The sequence below is a fragment of the Lactuca saligna genome, chromosome 3, assembly GCF_052625555.1.
Source record: "Lactuca saligna cultivar CGN05327 chromosome 3, ASM5262555v1, whole genome shotgun sequence".
Lineage (NCBI taxonomy): Eukaryota > Viridiplantae > Streptophyta > Magnoliopsida > Asterales > Asteraceae > Lactuca > Lactuca saligna.
Genome location: NC_136419.1, coordinates 5055993 through 5077956, shown reverse-complemented (window position 1 = coordinate 5077956; position 21964 = coordinate 5055993). Strand labels below are relative to the sequence as shown.

The window sequence follows — 21964 nt, the reverse complement described above, 5'->3', positions numbered from 1 at the left end:
ATTTTCTTATAACCACAGGAAGCAAATTTGCAGTCTAGTCTTACCAAAAGTAGCATGAGCAAACTAACATAATAGACTCTGGGACTAGGGATGTCAAAACTCCTCGTGGGACCCCCGATACCGTACGTAACTAAATTTTTAAAAAAATCGGGAGCGGGAACGGGGGCTGGAGCAGAATTAAACCCCGTTTATTTTCGGGACCGGGGTTGGGAGTTGGTATTTCCATCCCGTACTCCCGCGGGGGCCCCGGTTGTACATTTATGTAAAAATATATATATTTAATATAAAATACATATACAAAATAGATTTTCTTATTTTAGGTTTAGTGTAGGTTTCACTTTCCCGTTTTCAATTAATGGATATTGAAGATGTAGCGAATTAATCATCTATTTTTGGACATGTAAGTATTTTATATTTTTAATGTTGGATTTGTTGTATTTTATATTTGTAAGATTGTTGAAATTGTCGTTTTGTAATGTTGGATTTTTAATTTTTTTAGTTTCTAAAAGATTAGGTTTTAAACTTTTAAAGTTATTAAAATAGTTTTTTTTTAACCTAAAACAAAGCAGTTTTTTAGCAAAAAAATAAAAAAAAATCGAATTTTAAGCCTATAAACCGGAGGGAACGAGGACGAGACTGGGGGTGAAGGAGGTAACCGGGGGCGGGACCGGGACGGGGGTAACAACTGATTTCGGTGGCGGGGCCAGGGGCAACTATTTCTGCTCCCATTTGTTCCCGTTGACATCCCTAGTTGGGACATCACTACACTTCTCTGTAAGCAATTTCTCAAATAGAAAATGAATCCTTTAAAACCTAGTGAAATCTACTTCCGTAAAAGAAATTTGAAGAGGACAAAAGTAAAAAAGAGGCTTTGGGACAAATACTCATACTTAGTGAGCATGAATGGTAAAACCCCTTTTTTCATTACATAGATCTTCCATTGTTGATTTCTCAATAACAAGCTTTTCAGTGTCTTATTGTTTTTTGTCGTAGAGAAATCATTCCCAACTTCCACACTTATGCGTTATGTGGAGTTTGATCTCATTTAATTTCGGGTAAAGGATGTAATAGCCACATAACACAACCCTTGATAACATAAACATTTCTCTCTCTCTCTCTCTCTCTCTCTCTCTCTCTCTCTCTCTCTTTTAATTTCCAATATTATTGGGTAAATCTTTTATAACCGGTCACCAATGATATTTTGTATACGTTGGAAAAGATAATTGGTAACACCCGTCAACTAGAAATAGTTCATTTGTAATATATGTACAAAATAAGGTTTAATGATATTTTCTATAGACATTTCAAAGATCACAAAAAGAAGAAACAATGATTCTTATATGGTAAAAAAGAGTTTGAGAGATACAAAAGGGCATAGAAGCTTCATAATTTTCCATTTATTTACTAATTATTTTACACAATATGTTATGAAATAACACATATTATTAAAAAAAAAAATAAAAAAAAAAATAACATACAAAAAAAAAAAACACACACACATCACATCTGGCAGCTTCATATGGTGAGATTCTCTTGAACAGAAACAAAAGAACCCACAATACTCCCACCCACATCTGGAAAATTCGGACACCCGGAGAGCGGCTTCACCCGGCCCATCCCGTCAACCTCCACCGGATACTTGAGCAAATGGGCCGTCATATCCGATACTTGATCAGCAGCATACTGTTCCCAATTCTGCTCACCCAACAACCTCACCCTCCTCACACATTCAACGCTCTGTGGTTCCTCAAAAATGCTCTCAACTTCTCCCATATGCTCCGCCCATAACGACATCCTGTACCCAAATACCTACCAAAAAAAATAAAAAACCATTCAATTTCATACCACGTCACATTACATACATAAACCCTAAAAAATACAATCCCCTTTTAATTTGTTTGTTTCGAGAATTGGACACGTGTACCTGTCCAGCTGGACTAGAACCTTTGTGGGCCCATGTATGATGTGGCTGATATGCACCCATTGCAATTTCGGTGTCGCGTGTTCCTTCTAATGAGCGTTGGTTTATGTTTGCAGAACCCAATATCACAAACTCATCATCGACTATCATTCCTTTCGAATTTACATGGATCTTGAAACGTCTGTTTGTGATGCTAAGCGCCTAGATCATAATCAAAAAACATGTTAGAAAAATCAAGAAAATGTAAGGGAAAAAGGAGAGTACTGAGTCCGTGTACCTGAGGGGTATTTGGGGAAAATGAAAGTTTCCCATTAGAAACAGGTGCGTATTTAGATGACTCTCGGGTTCCAAGGCAGAAAAAGTTTAAGTAATCTTGTGGTTCGTATTCGTTTTGGAGCCCCGTTTCTAGTAAAGCCTTGTAAATAATGTCATACATCATTTGCATTGTGTGATGCTGCCATAAAGATTTGATTTTAATCACAAGTTATTTATATTAATTTTTAGACTTAATTAATAGATAGAGATAATCTCTCAAGATGTATATAATAAATTTCACTTAAACAACCTGCCAAAAGAGAATCCGTTGAGTAGAGGAATTCGTAGGATTTCCCTCAGGCCACATTGGAATCACAATATATACAGCAAACCTCTCATTTGCTCGGATTTTACTCGCGATTTTAAGAGCTATTTCCATTGGTATCAAATTGTTTGCACCTATAAACCACAATAAGAGTTCATTTAAATTATCTCTGACATTTCTTCTACCATAAAAGGTTATGTAATTATTTTATTTTTTACCTAAGCTTTTGTTGTTAGCCCAGTTATATGAAGAGCCAAGAAAGTACTGATTTTCAATATAGATAAAATGTTGAGCAGTACGAATGGCCTTCACATATGCAGTATGTATACTCATGTCTATCAGCACATTTTTCCCACATACTAAATTCTGTTACACATGTTAAATTAACAAAATGAGCTATTCATCAATTCCCAAAAATGTACAAATTAATGAAAGAAGCTTGAAACCAAAAGTAATATTACCTTGTTTTTAGCATCTTTAGGGTCTTTTGGGAAACCTATACCTTTAACAGAGTTTGAATCAATTGAACGAAACACCTACAGATATACAGTAGATGATAAAAAAAAAAAAAATAGTAAGAAATCGGTGGTCATTTAGTAAAAATTAAGATGTACATATATAGATATGTTTATTGTGTTTGATAAATACCTGGATATGCCAACCTTCTGGATCTTTCTCACTAGTGTAACGAGCATCGGTTACACCTAAAATGTCTGGAATCTTGTCAACTTTTAGCAACACATCAAAAAATTTGGTCATTGAAAGGCCACGTGGCTTTGAAGCTCTCAACCATCTCTCCTCAAAGTTTTGGAGTACATCGTATGCTGCTGGACCTTCAATCCTGCAATGCAAATCATGCCATGGTTCTCTTGGACACCCTGTCGTGGGCCCCTGATAAACAACATAAAAACATATCACATTTCAAAAAGATAATATAAAATAACAAGTAATTAATAAAATAAAATGCTTGCTTACTGTATAGTTTGGATTGTGATAATCGTCTTTATGCAGTGTGTGTAACGTAGTAAAAAGAGAATGTTCTGGAGTGTCATAACGCCCCACACATAAATCAAGACCTCCAACAAATGCCATAATCCTTCTTTTGATACCAGCATCAGCATCCACTATAACAGTCTTTTGATGATGACTATAAATGGTTTCAGCATCCTGCATTCAAACTTCAAATTTCAGACTTGAATACTTTAAAAAAAAGTTTTTTTTTTTTTTTTTGTTCCCAATTGAAATCCAACCTTCTTGACCCAGCTACCCTTTGCTATAGACCTTGGACAAAGCAAAACTTGAACAGATGAATTCTTGAAAAACGCACGAGTTTCTTCATCATGAGTTTGCATAACCCCTTCCTACATTTTACACTTATTGAAATGGTTATAAAGTTGGAGTTAATAGTAGCAAAAAAAAGAAGGGGAGTTTATATAAGTTTTACCGTTTTATATCCAAAATAGCTTTTTGAAGTGGGGTCATCCCATACAAGAAGCAAAACTCTGACACCTTCATCCGACTTGCTTTTCAAAAGATCACCTAAAATACTATCTCTTGCTTTTGCACCATATCTCACAAGTTGAACTTTATGAAAAATCGACCACCCTGTGATGTAAATCAAACGACGTGCTTGTCTGATTGCATCACAAATATCACGCCAACAATCTTCTTGTATAAATCTTAAACCACGATCAAGTTTCAAATTTGGGAGGCTTCCATCCACATGAGCATCTTGATAAAGAGTAACTTTCCCTCCTCTTCTTAATGGAAAATACGTTTCTGGGACACCTTTAAATTCCGGATCCGACCCTACTCCATCACGGTAAATGACCATTTTGTCCACGGGTGTGTATTTGATGGATAGAGTTAACATGGCACCAGGTTTGCATGGTTGACCACTTGCATTCAGAATCGGGAACGTGCCTTTGACTATAGAATTCGCAACCAAGTGTTCAGCTGGAATCCCAACTGCTCCTATAAGTTGAGAACCCACGACATCACTGTCTTTAACAACAAACAACACTTCGGTGGTGTTGTGTGCTACTGGAACATAGAAATGTTGCATCCAAACAGGGTTTTCACTGTTGTTTATCACAAAAGTTCTTCCGATTACAGCGTTGGCTACAGAGATGGTTACATATGGATCACTGGTGCCCGAAAGAGGAGTGAATTTTCTATTGAATGCATCCAAGTTTGGTAGTTTGATGGCTTCTTTCACGCATATATCCAGGTTTCCATGTAGTAAGACGACTTTTAGAGAGACTCCGGATGTCTTGAATGGGACAACCTCTACATGTTGTGGATGACGTGATCCTTCATCAGCTAAAGCAGCCATCTTTATTTAAACCGGTCTTTCTCCCACAGTACTATTCGTACAACTCGATTCAAAATGTTAAAACTGAAAAATGGTTTTCAATCTTGGGGGACACCCACTTCAAATGTTAAAGATCAAATTTTTACAAGGTGAGTACTCACTTAGGCATTTAACAAACTGTTGGCGGGTGTTTTTAGAAAAAGGTACGTGGTTTAAAAGGTAATATAGAAACTACCCAGGTGAGAAGACTGCTTTCAAAAGGGCTCTAATTAATTGATCTTGGAAAAGAAATGAAGTTAAGATAATGGTTGGTTGATTTCGTGTGCTTAAATAGTAACATCCAAATAAAAGAAAGATACAATTATAAAAAGTGGGATAAAGTTGTGTGCAATGCAAGCGTAAATCGGCCATAACGATTCTGAAAATGATTGATAAAAATCCAAAATTCTGAAAGAATTTAAAGCAAAAGAGAACAAAAATAAGGAGATTTGATTCCATCTACAATGCGGAAGTAATGATTGACATGAATGTGCCAGGGATTGGAATATTTTCCTTTGCAAATTGGTTCGAATTTGAAGTGCTTATTCTTGATAATATCGGGGCAGGTGTAAAGAAAGCATGTGGGCAATGGCTATTGGAGTTTCTCGGGTACTGCAAACAAGGTTTTTATTCGGCAATGGCTGCCAGAAAAAGTTGACAGCCTATAAAATCCAAAAAAGAGAATACCTTAAAGAAACGTCAACTGTCCTTTCACCATCAATCTTAAAGGATAGGGATCTCAAGACCAATTATTTGTTGGAAATTCTATCGAATAAAAATGAAAAATCTAAATATACAATGAAGTGAACGATTAATTTGATTACATGCATTACAAAGATTCAAAGTACGGCCCATCAATCTAATTAAAAGTTTCAAAACAGACTTTGGTTTATATTTCAAATATTCAAGTTTTACCCCCTTATCTTAAATTAAGAGTTTCAATTTATACTTTAAACATTTATAGTTTTACTGTTTTAAGACCATTCATTATACTTACCACAATAATCAGTGGCGGATTTTAGTGGAGCCCGGAGGGTACCAGGCCACTACTTCGATTCCGGTATGTAGTATAATTTTTTTTTTAATGTTTTTTCTATTAGGTGAACCGACTTAAAATACGATGGCCACTACTAATTTTGATTTTTTTGAATTTTTTTTTAGTGTCACCCTTACTAAAACGTTTTGTATCCGCCACCGACAACAATGGTCATTGAGAGCTTCTAAATCACCATCGAAGCAACCACGAACCACCCCACCACAACCGGAGTACTCTCCGGCGAGAACGAAGAGAAAGAAAGAAGAGATGGAGACAAAAGAAGACTGAAAGAGAAGAAATCGGTCAAGAAGCCCTGCTTGGCATTGTGTCTAGCCCAAGACACAACGATCCATCACGAAAATGACGAACCACGATCGGCCGGAGTGATATGCATGGTTGTTGTCCGTGACCACGTAGACCACGACCGGGTTTGTGGTTCGTATACCAGACAGCATAATAAAAAAAATATTGGCACGTTGACATCTTTCTCCTTTCAATTTTTATATATATAATTTTAATACATTTTCATTTACAGTCTTCCAATTTATACTTTTAGTTTCAAATTTTTATTTATACTTTTAGTTTTCAAAAATTTATTTCCTAGGAGTCTATTGTTTTATTTTTTATTAAATTAATATAATTTTATTTTTAAATTTTTAATGTATGATTGATTTATTTTGTTTAAATAATAAATAAAAATCCTAATGTATTATTATGATTGATTTTTTGTTTATATTAATGTTTGCTACTATCATAGGTTTATTTTATTTATTGAAAGCTGATACTTTATATATATATATATATATATATATATATATATATATATATATATATATATACCCATTCAATTAAATTTTATTTTTTTCTTTTATATCCTTTAAAATTACTAATTATCCAAACTTTCTTCATACCAGCAGTATCATTAAAAATATTGAAGAATCGTGTTAAGCTTAGAATTGAGTTTCTTATACTGCTTACCAGACATAATATCATGATCTTAAACTTTCTCATCCTCATAGTCAAAGTCTAGATCAACAAACTCAACACATTCTTCTTCTTCTTCAATGTTTGTGAGTACTATCTGTGGACAACGAAGAAAATAGAGAAGTAATGGGTTGTTGTAAGATACCTTCAAACATTGGTGAGTTCAAATTTGTAGCTTGAATAGTCGAAGTTGGTAATGATGATGATGGTGGTGGTGGAACTGTCAAAGGATGATGACTCTCACCCATATTGACATTTGAGACCTTATTAGATAAGTTCTCGGAGATGTATGAAGATCTACCCTCCTCCATACGGGACTTGGTAGTAGAACCTTCGGGATGGGATAAATGTGGTCAACTCAGGAGCAGAAGTCGAAGGTGTTTTACTATTAATGATGTTTGTATCCACATTAGATGTGTGTATTGTGACATCTAGGTTTCTTGTCTCCTCGACTTTTGATTTGACAGAGGCATCCCTTTGTGGTGAAATAGGTTTGTTTTCATGTATCATATTATCCACATTTTCCTTAGTATAAATCTCAATGATATGTCATAAGATTAGTTAATGAAAGACCCTCGGTATCAGTTTCCTCATCATCTGTCTCCGTTATTGTAACATCCTAAAATCACAATAATATTTTGATTTTTAATTAAAGATAAATCATTGTTATCAGTCAAACCCAAATAATAAAACTCAAGATCAAGTACAATTGTTCCAAAACCAATGTATCATAATAACTCCAAAAACACGTTGCCGAAGGATATGTATGATCATGCCTTTGCTTTTCCCCAAACATCTGAAGTATCTGAAACAATAAACTTAAATTGTAAGCCAAAGCTTAGTGAGTTCCCCTAAAGTACCCCCACACAACATATAACATATGCAATCATGCATACTAGGTCCAATCAGTCACATCCATCGGGTTGGTGTAACATCTGGTTTCATATTATCCATGATTAAGGTTTATGGGCCACGAATCGGGGGCTAGGATGTCTCGGGTTGAGGCGAGTTGTTAGAAACATAGGACATCTCATTACCTTTCCGTAGGTATGAGGATTTTTGAAATTCGAGTCATTTCGAAGATGCTATGGAAGTTTGGGAGAGTTGGCAAGATAAGTCCCTAAGTGAGGATTTTGGCAACGAAGTACGTTGGGCGTATGTATGCGTACGCTTAGCGTACAAATGCGCGTGTTTCATAAGCAAGAGCTACCTAGTATGTTGGGCGTACCAGGGAGGTACGCTGGGCGTACTAGGCACAGAAGGAAACCCTAACTAAGTGAAGTATCCCTATAAAAAGAAAGAGATGGTCTCATTTCTAGCCACCTTCCTCAGTTATTAAACCCTCTCAAACCCTAATATCCATTCTTGAAGCTTGTGGTGGCCATGATGAGCTTGTTTGTGTTCTTGTGGGCTTTTGAGAGTTAATAAGGAGCATGGAAGGGAGTGAAGTTGAAGAACAGGCTGTGGATATGAGCTTTCTTGGGGCTAGAGCACCATTTGAAGGTATAAAGCTTCAAGCTTTCCCTCTCTTTTTGTTTTTGTGCATATTAGGGTCCATTTTAGGGTTTTTGGTCCCAAGCTTGAGGCTTTATGAGTTGATGCACTCTAGAGCTTAATAACTTGTCCTTTTAACTGTTTCTAGTGGTGGAGAACCATAAAAATAAGGCCTTGATCTTGTGAATCTAGCCATGCATGAGTTATGGGCATTTTGGGTTAAGAAAGTAAGAGTTTTTATGTGTTCTGACCTTATCAGCCATGAAAAGGCTTAAAGGTGTTAACTTTATGGAGTAAGAGATGTTAGGAACTCCAGATCCAAGAGTTGAGCTAAGGTCTTAACGGGTTAAGACCCAAAAAATGGATTAAACGAGTCTGAAGGTACGTGTCGCGTAATTCCAGTACGCCCCCGCGTACTGGGTTGAGGTTCCCGATCAGTTTCTTGAGTGTTTGGGTACGCTGAGCATACCAGGGGGTACGCCCTGCGTAACTTCTTCTGGGGGTTTTTGGGCTAAGCATTGTGTTGGGCCTTGAGTGTAAGGTTGGGAGTTTGTACCTCATGTAATAGAGTCTTGGACTAGAGAAGTGTATGTATGTGCTTTGGGCCTTTGGTTTGGACTTGCCTTTTTGGTTGGGAATTGGGCCGTGTGAGGGCCCATTTATTATTGGGCTTTGGTAGGCCCAATGGGCTTAGGGCATTAATGGGCTTTTAGGTGGTCTATCTGTAGACCCAATAAGTGAGAGGTTTGACTTAGCTCCTAATTGATATTTATTGTGGGTTTGGCACATAGTTAGAGTCTGGTCCGTAGCAGCAGTGATTATAGGAGCTTTTCTTCATCCGAGGTGAGTCTTCTCACTATAATTTACCTAGAGTGGTAATTAGAGTTATGTGATAGAGTATTTTGTATGTTATTTATATGATGTGATACACTGCATTATTCCTATGTGATTTATGCTATGTATGTTTCAGAGTTTACAGAGATAGGACTGGAAGGTCCACAGAGTTAGGACCAGAGGGTCCACAGAGTTATGGGACTGGAGGGTCCCACTGAGACACATTGACCAGAGGATCAAACAGAGTTATATCCTCGAGTGGCTAATATGTGTCGAATGTGGTATTTTGGGGAACTCACTAAGCTTCGTGCTTACCGTGTTATGTGTTATGTGTTTCAGGTTTTTTTCTCAGGGTCGCGAGATGGCACCAGCTTGACTATACACACCAGAGAAAGAGTTAGGAGGATCCTGGATTACCATTTTATTAAACATAGAGCTATGTTTTGTGATTTTAATAGATGATGTTTTGTGAAATATGTATTGAGAATTATACGTTTTCAAAAGAAAAATTGTTTTGAAATTTACGGTGTTACAGTTGGATTACCCCTAAGCTCACGACATGAGTCTAGCTTGCCTTCCTGGTCCACAGCTCATGGCTAGATTGCTCCCGAGCCCATAACATACGGCTGGCTTTCCTTACCACCCCACAACTTATGTCTAACTTGCTCTTGAGCCCATAGTATAAGTCTGACTTGCCTTTCCGGCCCACAACTTATATCAGGCTTTCTCCCAAGCCTATGGTATATGTTTGGTTTGCCTTTCTGGTCCATAACTTATATCTAGATTGCTCCTTGGTTTGTTGGCTTCCACACAGAGCAGTATTGCCTCAACCCAACTACACTATGTCGACATATGCAACAGATAAACATATAACCATCAAATATAACAGATAATCATACAGATCTAACAGATCACTACATCATAGCAACATTTTATATACCATGACACATAACCTAGTGGGTCATCATTGGTACCTTCGACCCACAAGTATCGTGAGGAAAACTCACCTCACAGTTTGACAAATAACTGAACCACACGCTGCTCCGAATATCAACTTTACAGGTCACATATGCAAGAATCAGTGACCAAATCTCAAAACTCAGCTCAAAATACCCAAAATACCCCTAGGTCGAAATTGTTCAAAATCCTGGTCAAAGTCAAAAGTTAAAAAGTCAACCGAGTAGACTCAGACTGAGTACGCCTGACTTACTCAGCATGTACACATGGTGTACTCGCTTATCCAGATATAGGGACTTAAAGTAGTACACATGGTGTACTCGGAAGTACGCCCAACGTACTCGGATAAGGTGTAATACTTGTATTAAGTGCTTATTCTCTTAAGTGCTTTTGTCAAAAGCCTAGATCTAGTCCCAAATAGTGTTCTAAAACTTAAAGTTTCCAACTCTATGACCTTGCATGGCTATTAAGTACCCAAATCTTAAAACCCTGCCTTCTTAACCCATTAAGACATCATAACCTTTGCATGGTAAAAAAAAGGCCAACATCCCATTTTTATCACTCTATACACTCTAAAACGTCCAAAAGGACAACTCATTTTGTCTAGAGTAGCTTCTACCCAAATTGACCAAGATTATGGGGCTAATAAGCACAAAACTCCACATTTAACAAGATCTAAAGGAATAACCAACAAGTTCAGATCGTTATACCTCATAATAACGCTTGAGGGAAAGATACTTCTAGATGTAAAGTGGTCTTGAGCTTCCAAGGTGAATCTGATTCCTTCTTCCTCTTTCAAGAACACCAACAACACACTCTAAGGCTCAAAATGCTTACAATGATGTATTAAGTTTTGCAAGGTATGAAATGGGGCTAGAGGCTAATGAGGGAAGGAGCCTTGGGGGCAGTGGTGGGACGTCTCTAGGGTCGGGGGCATGGCCCCCTGATTTTTTTAATTATTAATACATGTATTGTATATGGGATAGATTGTAATTGTTCCACTAGCTTTTATCCCCTCCGGGTTTATCATATATAAGACTAATCAACTCCAAAAAAGTCAATCTTATTTGCTTGGTAATAGAATTAAATAAGTAACATAATATCAGAAAATTAGTGAAAACTTCAAAATCAAATCCTTCTTTTTAGAGATACCGATTGATTGGGAAAATCTATAAATAAATCCAAAAAACTATTATGGTTTATAGTTTATTAAAACAATATTTCAGTAAATGTAAAACCCTAAACTAAAGAATATCAGTGATGCGGTAGAAAATGCTCACAGGAAAATAGTTCCACCGACGAAGTCCTCAAATATGTTTGCCTTCTCATAAGAAAACATCACCGCCTCTTCCGGAGTGGTCGTTACTTCATTTTTCCTCTCCACCCTGGTTGAACTCCGTGGAATCTTTCTCTCATCTTTGTCCTATCGTTCGTTGAATTGCTACTCTGAGTCTCTAACCAGTGACCTCCATGGTCGGTGCTTCCTCTCCAACGTCTCCACTTCGTCAGAATTGAGTTGACTCTGGTGTTCTCTGTCTCCCTGCTCCGACGTTTCCTATCCACCGAATTTGTAAGTAAATCTCTTTCTCTTTCAAAATGTGGCTTTATGATAACGTGTTGGAATTTGAGAAAGATAAAGTGATGTAAAAATACTGCAACATCTGCTTAATTTCATTTGCTATTTGCTTTATATATATATATATATATATATATATATATATATATATATATATATATATATATATATATTATTTGAAGGTTGTTATTATTGGAGAATTTAATTACTAGTTTAGTTTTGCTAGTTAAAAATGTATATGTCAATTGTTAGTTTCTATAATTGTTAATTATTAGTTAATTTTGTAACATCTTAATTGTTTTTGGACTACAACTATAAATATTGTAAAAAAAAAAAAAAAAACTGAAGTAAAGTTAAGATAATTTTATGGTACTTGAGAAATGTAAAAATTCGACTATTTCAATTTCGAGGAGAGGTGTAACAATATCTTATAATAATTGTTTCTTTATATTTTTGATATGTCATAACTTTGAATAACATTATACTTGTTTATACTGATTTTGCTCTGAAGCTTTGTTTTCATCCACTTAGAGTGATTGCTTGTGTTCCGCCCCTGCTTGGGGCTTAATGATGTTTAAATAGGATCTAAATCTTAAAAATTAGGGTTTGAACATTCACCACGTACACCCAACATATGCATACAACTTTGTGTTCTTCATTTAAGGACCAAGGGACCACTTTGCAAACAATTTTATACCAAGGGGTCAAAGATGAAAATTATCTAGATAGTGAATGTTACAATTATGACTTCTTCGTCATTAATGATTAGGGATTTTATTCGGGTCGGAACCGGACCGAACCGACATTATCCCGAATAACCGGAAAACCGAATAAGGGTAATTACATGAACCAAAAATCGAACCGATTAACCAATACAGGTTCGGTTTGGTTCGAGTATTAATCGGTTCGGTTCGGTATTACCCGAATAACTTGTACAAAACATTGAATGGAGAACACACCCAATCCAACCATTTACAATTCCTTTTCCTTCCTCCATATTTCATCCAACTAAACACTAAAGTAAGAATGTTATCCGCCAGTTTTGAGGCGTTTTTCTTCAAATTATTGAACATTATTTCGTTCCTCGCCTTCTAAGTGCACCAAAGATACCCATAGAGAATATCCAAGACAATTTTAGTTTTTTGGGGGCAATTACCGTAAGTAGTAGCATAAATTAAGAGATCTCTAACCGAATGAGATTGTATTGATGCGATCTTACACCAATTCATAATCTAATTCAAGGTCTCACGTGCAAGGGGACAGTTAATGAGAAAATGATTAGTATCACCCAACCCAGCACCGTATAATTTACACCGAGAGCTGGAGACAGAAATACCCCTCCTCGAGAAAACTGCTACCGAAGAGATTCTGTTCATGGAAGCCTGCTACACAAAAGCGATAAATTTCAAAGGAACCAGACTAAACCATATAATCGGATTGTCAATCTGCTTTGTTGTTTTCAGCTCGCTAAGGGCTCTTAAATCACAGACATAATAGGAGCCATTAGTGGAGAGCCTTGAAATCCATATATCTTGGGAGTTGTTAACAGAAAATTAGTTTATAAGACCCTTTAATCGAACCAATTCCTTGATCTCCAATATATCATTAGGTGTTTTTTCCATTTCAATTTGACGCCATCAGAGTAAATCCGTTCACCAATAAAACAATGTTTTCTATTAACCTGCTCGAAAATAAGAAGTAATTGTGAGGCAAAGGAGCCGAGACCCATCCAATCCTCCAATCAAAAGAGGGTGTTTGCACCAGAACTGACCTTCAAAGAGAAAAAGGAAAGCCAAATCAATTCCAATTCTTTGTATCTCTCCGAGAATACGAACGATACTGAACCATGGCCCCCTATTGGTTTTTTTTCCAGGACTAAACAAGTTTTCTAGAGATGTTGTGGATCCCACAAATAGCTCTTCTCCAAAGCGCACGTGGCTCTGATATAAATCTTCATAGCCATTTAAAGAGGAGATCTAAATTAAGCAACATCAAATATCCCATCTAATTGGAAGATTATGATCAAATTTTAAGATAATGTCCAAAACTATATAATTAGTTTAATTATTTAAAATTTGATCTACATGTTTTGAAAAGTTTCAATACTTACCCTCAAGTTTTGGAATTTAAAATTTAATTAAAAATCTTTAATTTTGAAATATTAAATTCTATAACCCTAGTGTTTTAAAAGTTTAAAATACAACCCTTATACTATTATAATATTAAAAGATTAATACTTATATATATATATATATATATATATACATATATATATATATATGTATGTATGTATATATATATATGTATGTATGTATGTATAAGATAAATCAGTCTTACCGTTAGTAGTCCGCATTCGCAAAGCCGATCTATAAGGGGGTATAAGAAAACTGCATATAAAATGGTGGTTGAATGGGTGTCCACTCTCAAACACCACTTCCTTGATTGATGGAGGTTTGTTAGCCAAACGGGTAGGATAGGATACTAATTATTCATTAATAAGTATAATGAAATTTATAATGTAACTAAATGTGTTTATTAATTCCCAATCTTAGTTACTTTAGGAAAAATGTGAAAATGATATTATTCCATGAAATTGCACATTTGCACCTTGCCAAGTCGTTAGTGGAGCGTGTGTGGTTAACTGACACACAAACCTAGACTAACAAGGGTGGAAAAGGGTAGCTTGAGAATTATCAAAGATCAATGGAGCATGTGTGGTTAACCGGCACATTGATTGGGTGGTACATGACTCAAGAGTGCCGAGCTAATATGCATGGTTATTCACACCTTGTTTATGATCCTTGGTATCCCAATCACAAACTTGAAAAGCATAATCGAGATTAAATATGCCATTGAAAAGGAACCCTTAGCTCATACACGCTAGGTGGCTTCATTTCGGGACCAAATTGTCTAATTGCTTCTGCTATGATATTAAAACTATCATATGTAGCAGCATTAAAAGGAATACCTACACAAAAACATCAAAGTTTTAACATAAAAACACAACCACCTCCACCACGAGGTTGTAGTTCATACCTTGTTTGTGTGTGTTTGGACTACTAGTTAGGATGCTTTTGATGTATTTTGGCCTAAAAACACAACCACCTCCACCACGAGGTGGTAGCTACCATCGCAGACTACCGTTGACTACCACGTCTCGAGGTGGTAGTGGGTGGGGTCCGGATTATTCGATGCTAATTAACCTTAAAGCTTAACCCTTTTGGGTCTAATTGACATGTGCTGGGTTAGAAACCCTAATTAGGATTTAGAAAACCCTAATCTTGGAGGTCTTAGTTTGCACTTTTCGGGACCCATGTTTTGGACCATTGGACGAAAGTTATGACTTACGCCTGACCACATAGTATGTTTGGTCTAGTGGAGTGATGGACTTAATGGATTAAGTCCCTAATGGTTTAAGTCCTTAATGGTTTAAGTAAGAACACTTAACCCTAATCGTTATTTTATGTAAAAACCCCTAATTGGGTTTGGGTTCTTGTTGGACCAGTTCTTGGACTAAGTTGTGGTGGGACTTCGTGGGCCAGTTGGGAACAAATTAATGGATTAAGGGAATTATTGAGTTTTAGGATAAGGCCCATTAGACAGGTTTGGGCCCGATTTGGAAAATTGGGCCATAATTGTGCTTTGAAGATTATAAGATATTGGATTATCGGAATGCCAAATGTTTGGACTAGAATAAATGGTTGGGCCTTAAGGTAAGACCATGTAGAGGTTTGGGCCCAATTTGGAAAATTAGGCCATATGTTAGGGATTTGGTCCATTGTTTGACTTTTAGACCTTTGGATTGGGCCTTGGGCTTGAATCAAGCTAAGTTGGGGGTAAAGTAGTCTTTTACCCCAAGCATGGATTTATGGTTATGTGTTGGATCCCAATTATTAATTGGTGTTATTTTAATGTTGACAGTTCAGGAATCTGTCATCTAGCAACTAGAGTTTTATTTGTGGCACTTCAGCAATGTGAGGTGACTCTCCTCACTGTGTTTTATGGGTCGAAGGCACCAATTTCGGCCCATTTGTTTGATGCATGGTAGGAAGACCCCAGGGGTTAGCCCTAGGCATTATGTATGAAAGACCAAGAGGCGGCTCCTGACACACTCTATGTTATTATGTATAGTGGGAAGACCCCAGGGTTAGCCCTGGGCATTATGTATGAAAGACCAGGAGGTAGCTCCTGGCATACTGTATGCTAATTGGCTATGTAGAGTAGTATGTATGCTAGTTGTCTTGGTGATGCTTGCATGGAAGACCAGGAGGTGACTCTTGGCACTTGTTTGTGAGACTGAAGGGGTAACCCCAGTTTGGCAAGAAAGACCATGTGGCGGCCCATGGCATAATAGTAAGACTATGTTCGGCACATAACATCTTTATTTATTATGATATTTGTATGACTCATGGTTATGTATGACATTATGTGATTTATGTGCTTATGTGCTAGACAGTATCCGGTTGAAAGAGAAAGAAGGGGTAGGCCAGCACCCATATATGTTAGGCAGTATGTTGATATGTATGGTATGTGGTATTTGGGGAACTCACTAAGCTTTGTGCTTACAATTTTCAATTTTGGTTTCAGGTACTTCTTCTTCAAAAGGAAAGGAGTCAGCATAATCGTAGCGCATCAAACCATGATTTCTGCACATGAGATATTTGAGAGTTATACTCTGATGTTGTTTTATCAAGACACATTTTGATTACTGATATATTGGTTTTGATATGGGTTGATACTATGAATGTTTTCAGACAAATGATTTTATAATTGTTAAATTACAAATGAAATTTTTTGTCTTAAATTTTGGGATGTTTCATATGGTGCTTGAGGTTGATGATTATGATGATGATGAGTGATAGAAATAATATTAGGGCCTATTAGTTTCATTTTGCATATTATTAGACTATTAGTTATTTAGTTATTAATATTTGCTATTATGCACCATTATTAGGGTCTCTTAGTTTCATTTTGCATTACTATTAGGGTCTCTTAGTTTCACTATGCACTACTATTTATATATATTTATGGTGTTTTAGTCTACTAGTAATCATGCATAACACATTCTGTTTCACTGATGACTACTTATGTACCTCATCTACGTGATGCACGCGCATTCGCATCACACTTTGGGACTCTTATCGCATCAGAACGCATCTCGCTTTTTAAAACCAAGCAAGCCCATGTATATAATGATTTAGTTGAAAAGTGGAGTTCAATATGTGCATATTATTATTTATTTATCTTTTTGTATTTTTAGAATAAATGTCTTAAACACAACCTATGTTTGGAAATGTTCTTCTATGGGTATATATGATTTACATACGTATTTAGAAAAACATGCACAAATAAGAAAAACAAAGTGTTTTTGAGGGTTTGTTTTTAGCAAATGTCCTAGCCGATTGTATAGGATTTTTTTGATAGTTTTTTTATTTTTATTTTTATTTTTTTTAAATGAAATAAAGATTAGTAATATCATAAATCGATTTAAAATGAACTTTGTTTTCTACCAATTTTTTTTTTTTTTAATTTGTAGAAAAAAAAGAGTTCACTTTAAATCGATTTATGATATTTCTTATTCGATCCAAGTCTACAACATATATGACTTGAATGCACTAGTAATCTATCGCCATTGATCTGTCAATTTTTTTATCATGTGACATTTTATTTGTCAAATTTAATGCAAATAGTTGATCAAATTAATATAGATAGTTGATAACATTTTACGTGACAGTTAATCTATTATAATTACATTTTTGTTTAAGGCATGTTAGGTAAACTAGTTGGTAGAGCATAGTAGTTACAGTAGTTACCGGTAGTTGGTGACATTTTATTAAACAATATGTGATATAACTTTTATATTTGGAGTGTTTTGTTTAAATTAAATGCTAAAAACCTGTTGTTTCAAAAGATGTTTTTTGTATAAAACGGAGTGTTCAAACACTAGAACATAGAAACTCGGAAACGCTCACCCTTAATCCATATAAATTAAGTTTTGGTTTTTTATATTAATCTTCCAACATCAGTCCGCCGTATAAACAAATTTATATTTATATCCAAATCAAACCTATCAAAGGGTCAGCAGTATCTAGTGTTGTCCTCTCTCGTTGAGGTTGAGGTTTCAAGGAACATTTCAAAAAAAAAAAAAAAAAAAAAAAAAATCTAACTCAAACCTAAACACAAGCAACAAAAACTAATTGTCCCTACATTTTATTGGGTTTTCCGCAGATCTCCCTCATTTCCAAGGTTGTAGAACCCTAGTTCAAAGTTATGAGCTTTTTTTTTAAAGGTCAAAAAGACCCTCATCTCATCTCCAAAGTCCAAACAAACCCTAATCATTCAAGATATCGGCACTTTGGGGAAAACGAAGGGATAATATAGCATCAAAACTAAACCAAAATATGACCACGTTCATATGATATATTAACCGAAAATGTGTTAGAAAATTAATCATATATGCATTCGTTACAACTTGTTTGCTCCCATTGTTTTTAGTCTCGATATACTCCATACGATACCTACTCTTATATATTCCTATATCGACATATATATTTTTTTTTTATATATGGAATATATAATATTGCTTTAGAATTTCAAACCATGCATGCCTTCTATCGTTTACGCTTCGACTTAAGAGCAGTCATTGAATTTGAATTGCTGTGCCAGTTTCTCTTCCTTTGATTGATAAACCAGTTGTTAATTTGCTTTAATTGCAGCCCTGTCTCCTCCACCAGTTTTGCCTTATCATCTTCCTGCAGAAATGTCAACTTAAATACCCGAACCCAACTATATATAATTGTTATTTTATTTATCATAAATGTCAAGTAAATGGAATTATTACAGTTGGGTATGGCCATTTCGAATGCTGCTGCCACCAATCTTTGAGGACGGAAGTCGTGTCACCAGGTAATTTTCCTGCCCTTCGTTTGCGTAGAATTTCCTCTCTCACATCCTCAATTTTCGATCTGAATCCCTGTAAGCATATAATACATTAGATGTTTGTATAAATTTAATGTCTAAATGAAAAAAGGATTTAAAAAGACCTGTTTAAGTTCAATTTTGAGTTCTTGACGAACGCGTTCCATAAGCGAGCGTTCAGATTCAGTAGGAAGAAGAGGACCGAAGCCCATCATGTCATGACCACCATCCATACCACCGGATGGATCCAATGAGAAATCCATGGGCATTTCGTCCTCATCATCTGACATTGTTGCACCAGACCCTTCTCCAAGTGTTATTCCTAATAAAAATCAAATTAAGTTATTAAAGTATTTTTATTTTTTACTTTTAATACTCAATGTTACTAGTATAATTTAGAATGTGGAAATGTGAAGTGGTGGATTGTACAGTACAAGTCAGTCTTGCACAGGGACAGGCAGTAATAAAAAGGAAAATTTGGTTTTATACTAAATGTAGATTCGTATTCAAGACACTGTGACGAATTTAGTACACGAGATCAGAAGATAATCTTTTTCATTTAATTTGAATTCATTATTACCAATTTTGGAGATTTTTCAGGTACAACTTCGGGAAACTCATGAAAAGACTGCATGCACTGTAAATTTGTCCTTCATCGATTAATTTATTTCTATCTTTTGTTTTGTTTTTTTATCACGTCTGATTTTTAGTGGGTTAAATTTAAAATTCACAAAATTGCAATCTTAACTATTTCAGCTACACCAGTGAAAAACTCTGAAAGATTAACTTCACCTACATCAAAGATTTATGATATCATTTGTTTCTGTATAGTCAAAACCAGATTCTAGTTTTAAGAGTAAATAAATAACATAGTTATTTAAAAATCTAATTACTTTTGTCAACTCTAAAACTCTAATGGCGTTTGTCAACTTGTAAAATTCTAAAAAAAATGATTAATATCATATAGTCATAAATATATTCTACTCCTTTGGTGGCAAATAAATATTCCTAAGACTAAAGCTTACATCACAAAGGAATATCCAACAAACATAAATTTTACAAATTAAAAACTAACCCTCATATTCTATTTTATTTTTCCTTAATAATTAATTCTAAAGAAACATCAGTTGTTAGGTGTTGTTGGTTTTGTTGTCACTCTTTGTTCCCCTCATCAACCCAACTAACTCAACCTTCCTTCTACTCCTAACTATAGATTATAAATATATATAACTAATTAAATAAATACTTTTTTTAATAAAAGAAATCTCCAACAGCCCCCACATTACACCCATCTTAATATCCCCAATTTTATGTTCTTCCTTTTTATTTATTATTTATTTTCAGATTTGCTGGTATGGGATTAGTAAACCTTGAAATTCTTGTATTTTTCACTAAATAATCAAAAAAATTTCTCAAGAAACTATCCCATAACCCTAAATTCAAAACACATTAATGTGTGTGTGTATATATATATATATATATATATATATATATATATATATATTGTAGAGAGAGAGAGAGAGAGAGAGAGAGAGAGAGAGGGTACCAGTGAGAGCTTGTAGGTTGTGTTCGATTTCTCGGCAGGCCATGACAGCTTCAACAGCATGAACTCTGACATGTTGCTGCAGCTGTTCTTTAAACGAACATAAAACTAACAAATACTGTGCCTGTTCATTCAATTAATTCATCGCCAAAAGAAAATTTAAAAGAAAAAAAAAAGATATGTTAAATCAATGAAGAATAATTCCATGTTATGAATAATAAACGAAAAGGTTGAAATCTTTTTGGAAAAGAAATTACCAAGAAGTTATCGAGGTCTTGGCGATCATGTGGGGAGAGAGATTGGTTGTGGTGGTCGGCGATGTAAGAGCGAAGGAGGTGGTGGGACTGGGAGAGTTGGGCGTCGATGAGCGGCAGCTGATCAATCGGGGTGGCAACACGGAGACATGCTACATGAGCTGAGAGAAGCTGTTCATAGAGTGGGTGGTTGGCTATCTCCGCCTTGAGCTGGCGGTTTTGATCGCCGGAAAGTGAGACAGCCATATCTGTGAAGCCGCCACCAATCCCTCCACCACCACCAATCATCCCTAACCCTTGTTCTTGCATTGTGTTCTTATTTTCTCTCTCTAGAAAATGTGTTTGCAGGTATGGATTGAGATCATGTGAACAAAAGGGTTTGCTAAGAAAGCAAAAACAAGAGGTGGGGTTAAGGAAATAGGACCACTTGTACTTTGGAGAGAGCTAGCTGGCTACCTATCTATGGCAGTCTTTCCCTCTCACTCTCTCTCCCAATCGCAGAGAGAGAGAGAGAGAGAGATATAGATGTAGCGGGAGGGAGAGGGAGAGAGAGAGAGAAAGAAAAGGGTGTTATGATTACAGATCTTTTGGAAGAGAGAGATGGCCTTATTGGGATCAGAGACAAGAAAACTTTCTGGACCAGTTCTGTGAAGTCACAGATTTAAGCATAAAAAGGATCCCTCTTTCTCTTTCTAAAGAGATTTTCAGGGTTAGATGGTGATCAATACAGGAAAAAGAAACAAACCTCAGAGACAAAATTAAAGATAAAGTTTTTCTTTTCTTTTCCCAATTTCTTTCCTTTCAATTTATGTGACTTGATCAAGAAAGAGAAAGAGAATACTTGTCAAAGCGAAGGATAATCACCCAATAAAGATGTGTATATGTGGCCCCAAGGTTTGTTGTTAATTAATTAAAAATTAAATTTATAATTATCATCAATTTTATTAATACTTAATCTTTTTATAAGAATAATATTAATTAGAGTTAACTATATTTTTTGTCTTTAAATTTAGCTAACTCTTTTAGTTTTTGTCTTAAAGGAATCGTGTTGTAATGTTGGTTTTGTATTTGTGGTATTTATAATAACTTTGTTTTTGTCCAAGTGAAGTGATTATATTGTTTTTTTTAACTTCTAGTAAATATTTATTGTAATTATATTATTGTTATTATATTTATTTATTATTATTTGTATTATTATATAGGACGTGTTGGTAAAATTAGTTGGTATCGGGTAACAACAAACTGACAGCTGGTAGCATTTTGTTAAAAGTTATGTGAAATAACGGTTAGTTTTGAAACGTTTTGTTTAAACTAAACACTAAAAACTTATAGTGTTAAACGAGACTTTGTTCAAAACGGATCGTTTTTTCAAAGTTAGAAGCTAAAAGCTCTCAAATACTCTGTGTCAAACATGCTCATAATCGTAACATTTGAAAGTAATTCAAAAGAAAATCGGTTAGATTTGTTTAGGTATGTATATAAACTCTTAATGTTTGCCATCAAAACCTAGAAAA

General features: G+C 35.4%; 2 protein-coding genes across 2 annotated transcripts; both read right to left on the bottom strand.

Moving 5' to 3' along the window:
- Positions 1-1363: 1363 nt before the first annotated feature.
- LOC145034299 (phospholipase D beta 1-like) lies at positions 1364-5137 on the bottom strand. Its single transcript, XM_078982678.1, has 10 exons — positions 3946-5137; positions 3752-3862; positions 3477-3668; positions 3150-3392; positions 2963-3037; positions 2720-2867; positions 2487-2635; positions 2199-2375; positions 1925-2122; positions 1364-1809 (listed from the first exon to the last, which is right to left on the bottom strand). Exons 1-10 carry the CDS (start codon positions 4834-4836, stop codon positions 1516-1518), a joined length of 2478 nt encoding a protein of 825 aa, XP_078838804.1. The 5' UTR covers positions 4837-5137; the 3' UTR covers positions 1364-1515.
- A 12988-nt stretch (positions 5138-18125) lies between these two features.
- LOC145034297 (homeobox protein knotted-1-like 7) lies at positions 18126-21261 on the bottom strand. The gene is made up of 5 exons (XM_078982677.1): positions 20454-21261; positions 20200-20320; positions 18779-18975; positions 18577-18708; positions 18126-18487 (listed from the first exon to the last, which is right to left on the bottom strand). Exons 1-5 carry the CDS (start codon positions 20757-20759, stop codon positions 18347-18349), a joined length of 897 nt encoding a protein of 298 aa, XP_078838803.1. The 5' UTR covers positions 20760-21261; the 3' UTR covers positions 18126-18346.
- Between the last annotated feature and the right edge of the window lie 703 nt (positions 21262-21964).

Bases quoted from the DNA above. Each gene is read 5' to 3' on its own strand.
- LOC145034297 (XM_078982677.1), bottom strand. From the start codon at position 20,759: ATGCAAGAACAAGGGTTAGGGATGATTGGTGGTGGTGGAGGGATTGGT. The intron at 20,321-20,453 runs GTAATTTCTTTT...TTGAATGAACAG, and splicing joins AAGACCTCGATAACTTCTTG to GCACAGTATTTGTTAGTTTT. The intron at 18,709-18,778 runs GTCTTTTTAAAT...ATATGCTTACAG, and splicing joins TCAAAATTGAACTTAAACAG to GGATTCAGATCGAAAATTGA.
- LOC145034299 (XM_078982678.1), bottom strand. From the start codon at position 4,836: ATGGCTGCTTTAGCTGATGAAGGATCACGTCATCCACAACATGTAGAG. The intron at 2,868-2,962 runs GTAATATTACTT...CATGTGTAACAG, and splicing joins CTAAAGATGCTAAAAACAAG to AATTTAGTATGTGGGAAAAA. The intron at 2,376-2,486 runs GTTGTTTAAGTG...TCTTTATGGCAG, and splicing joins AACGGATTCTCTTTTGGCAG to CATCACACAATGCAAATGAT.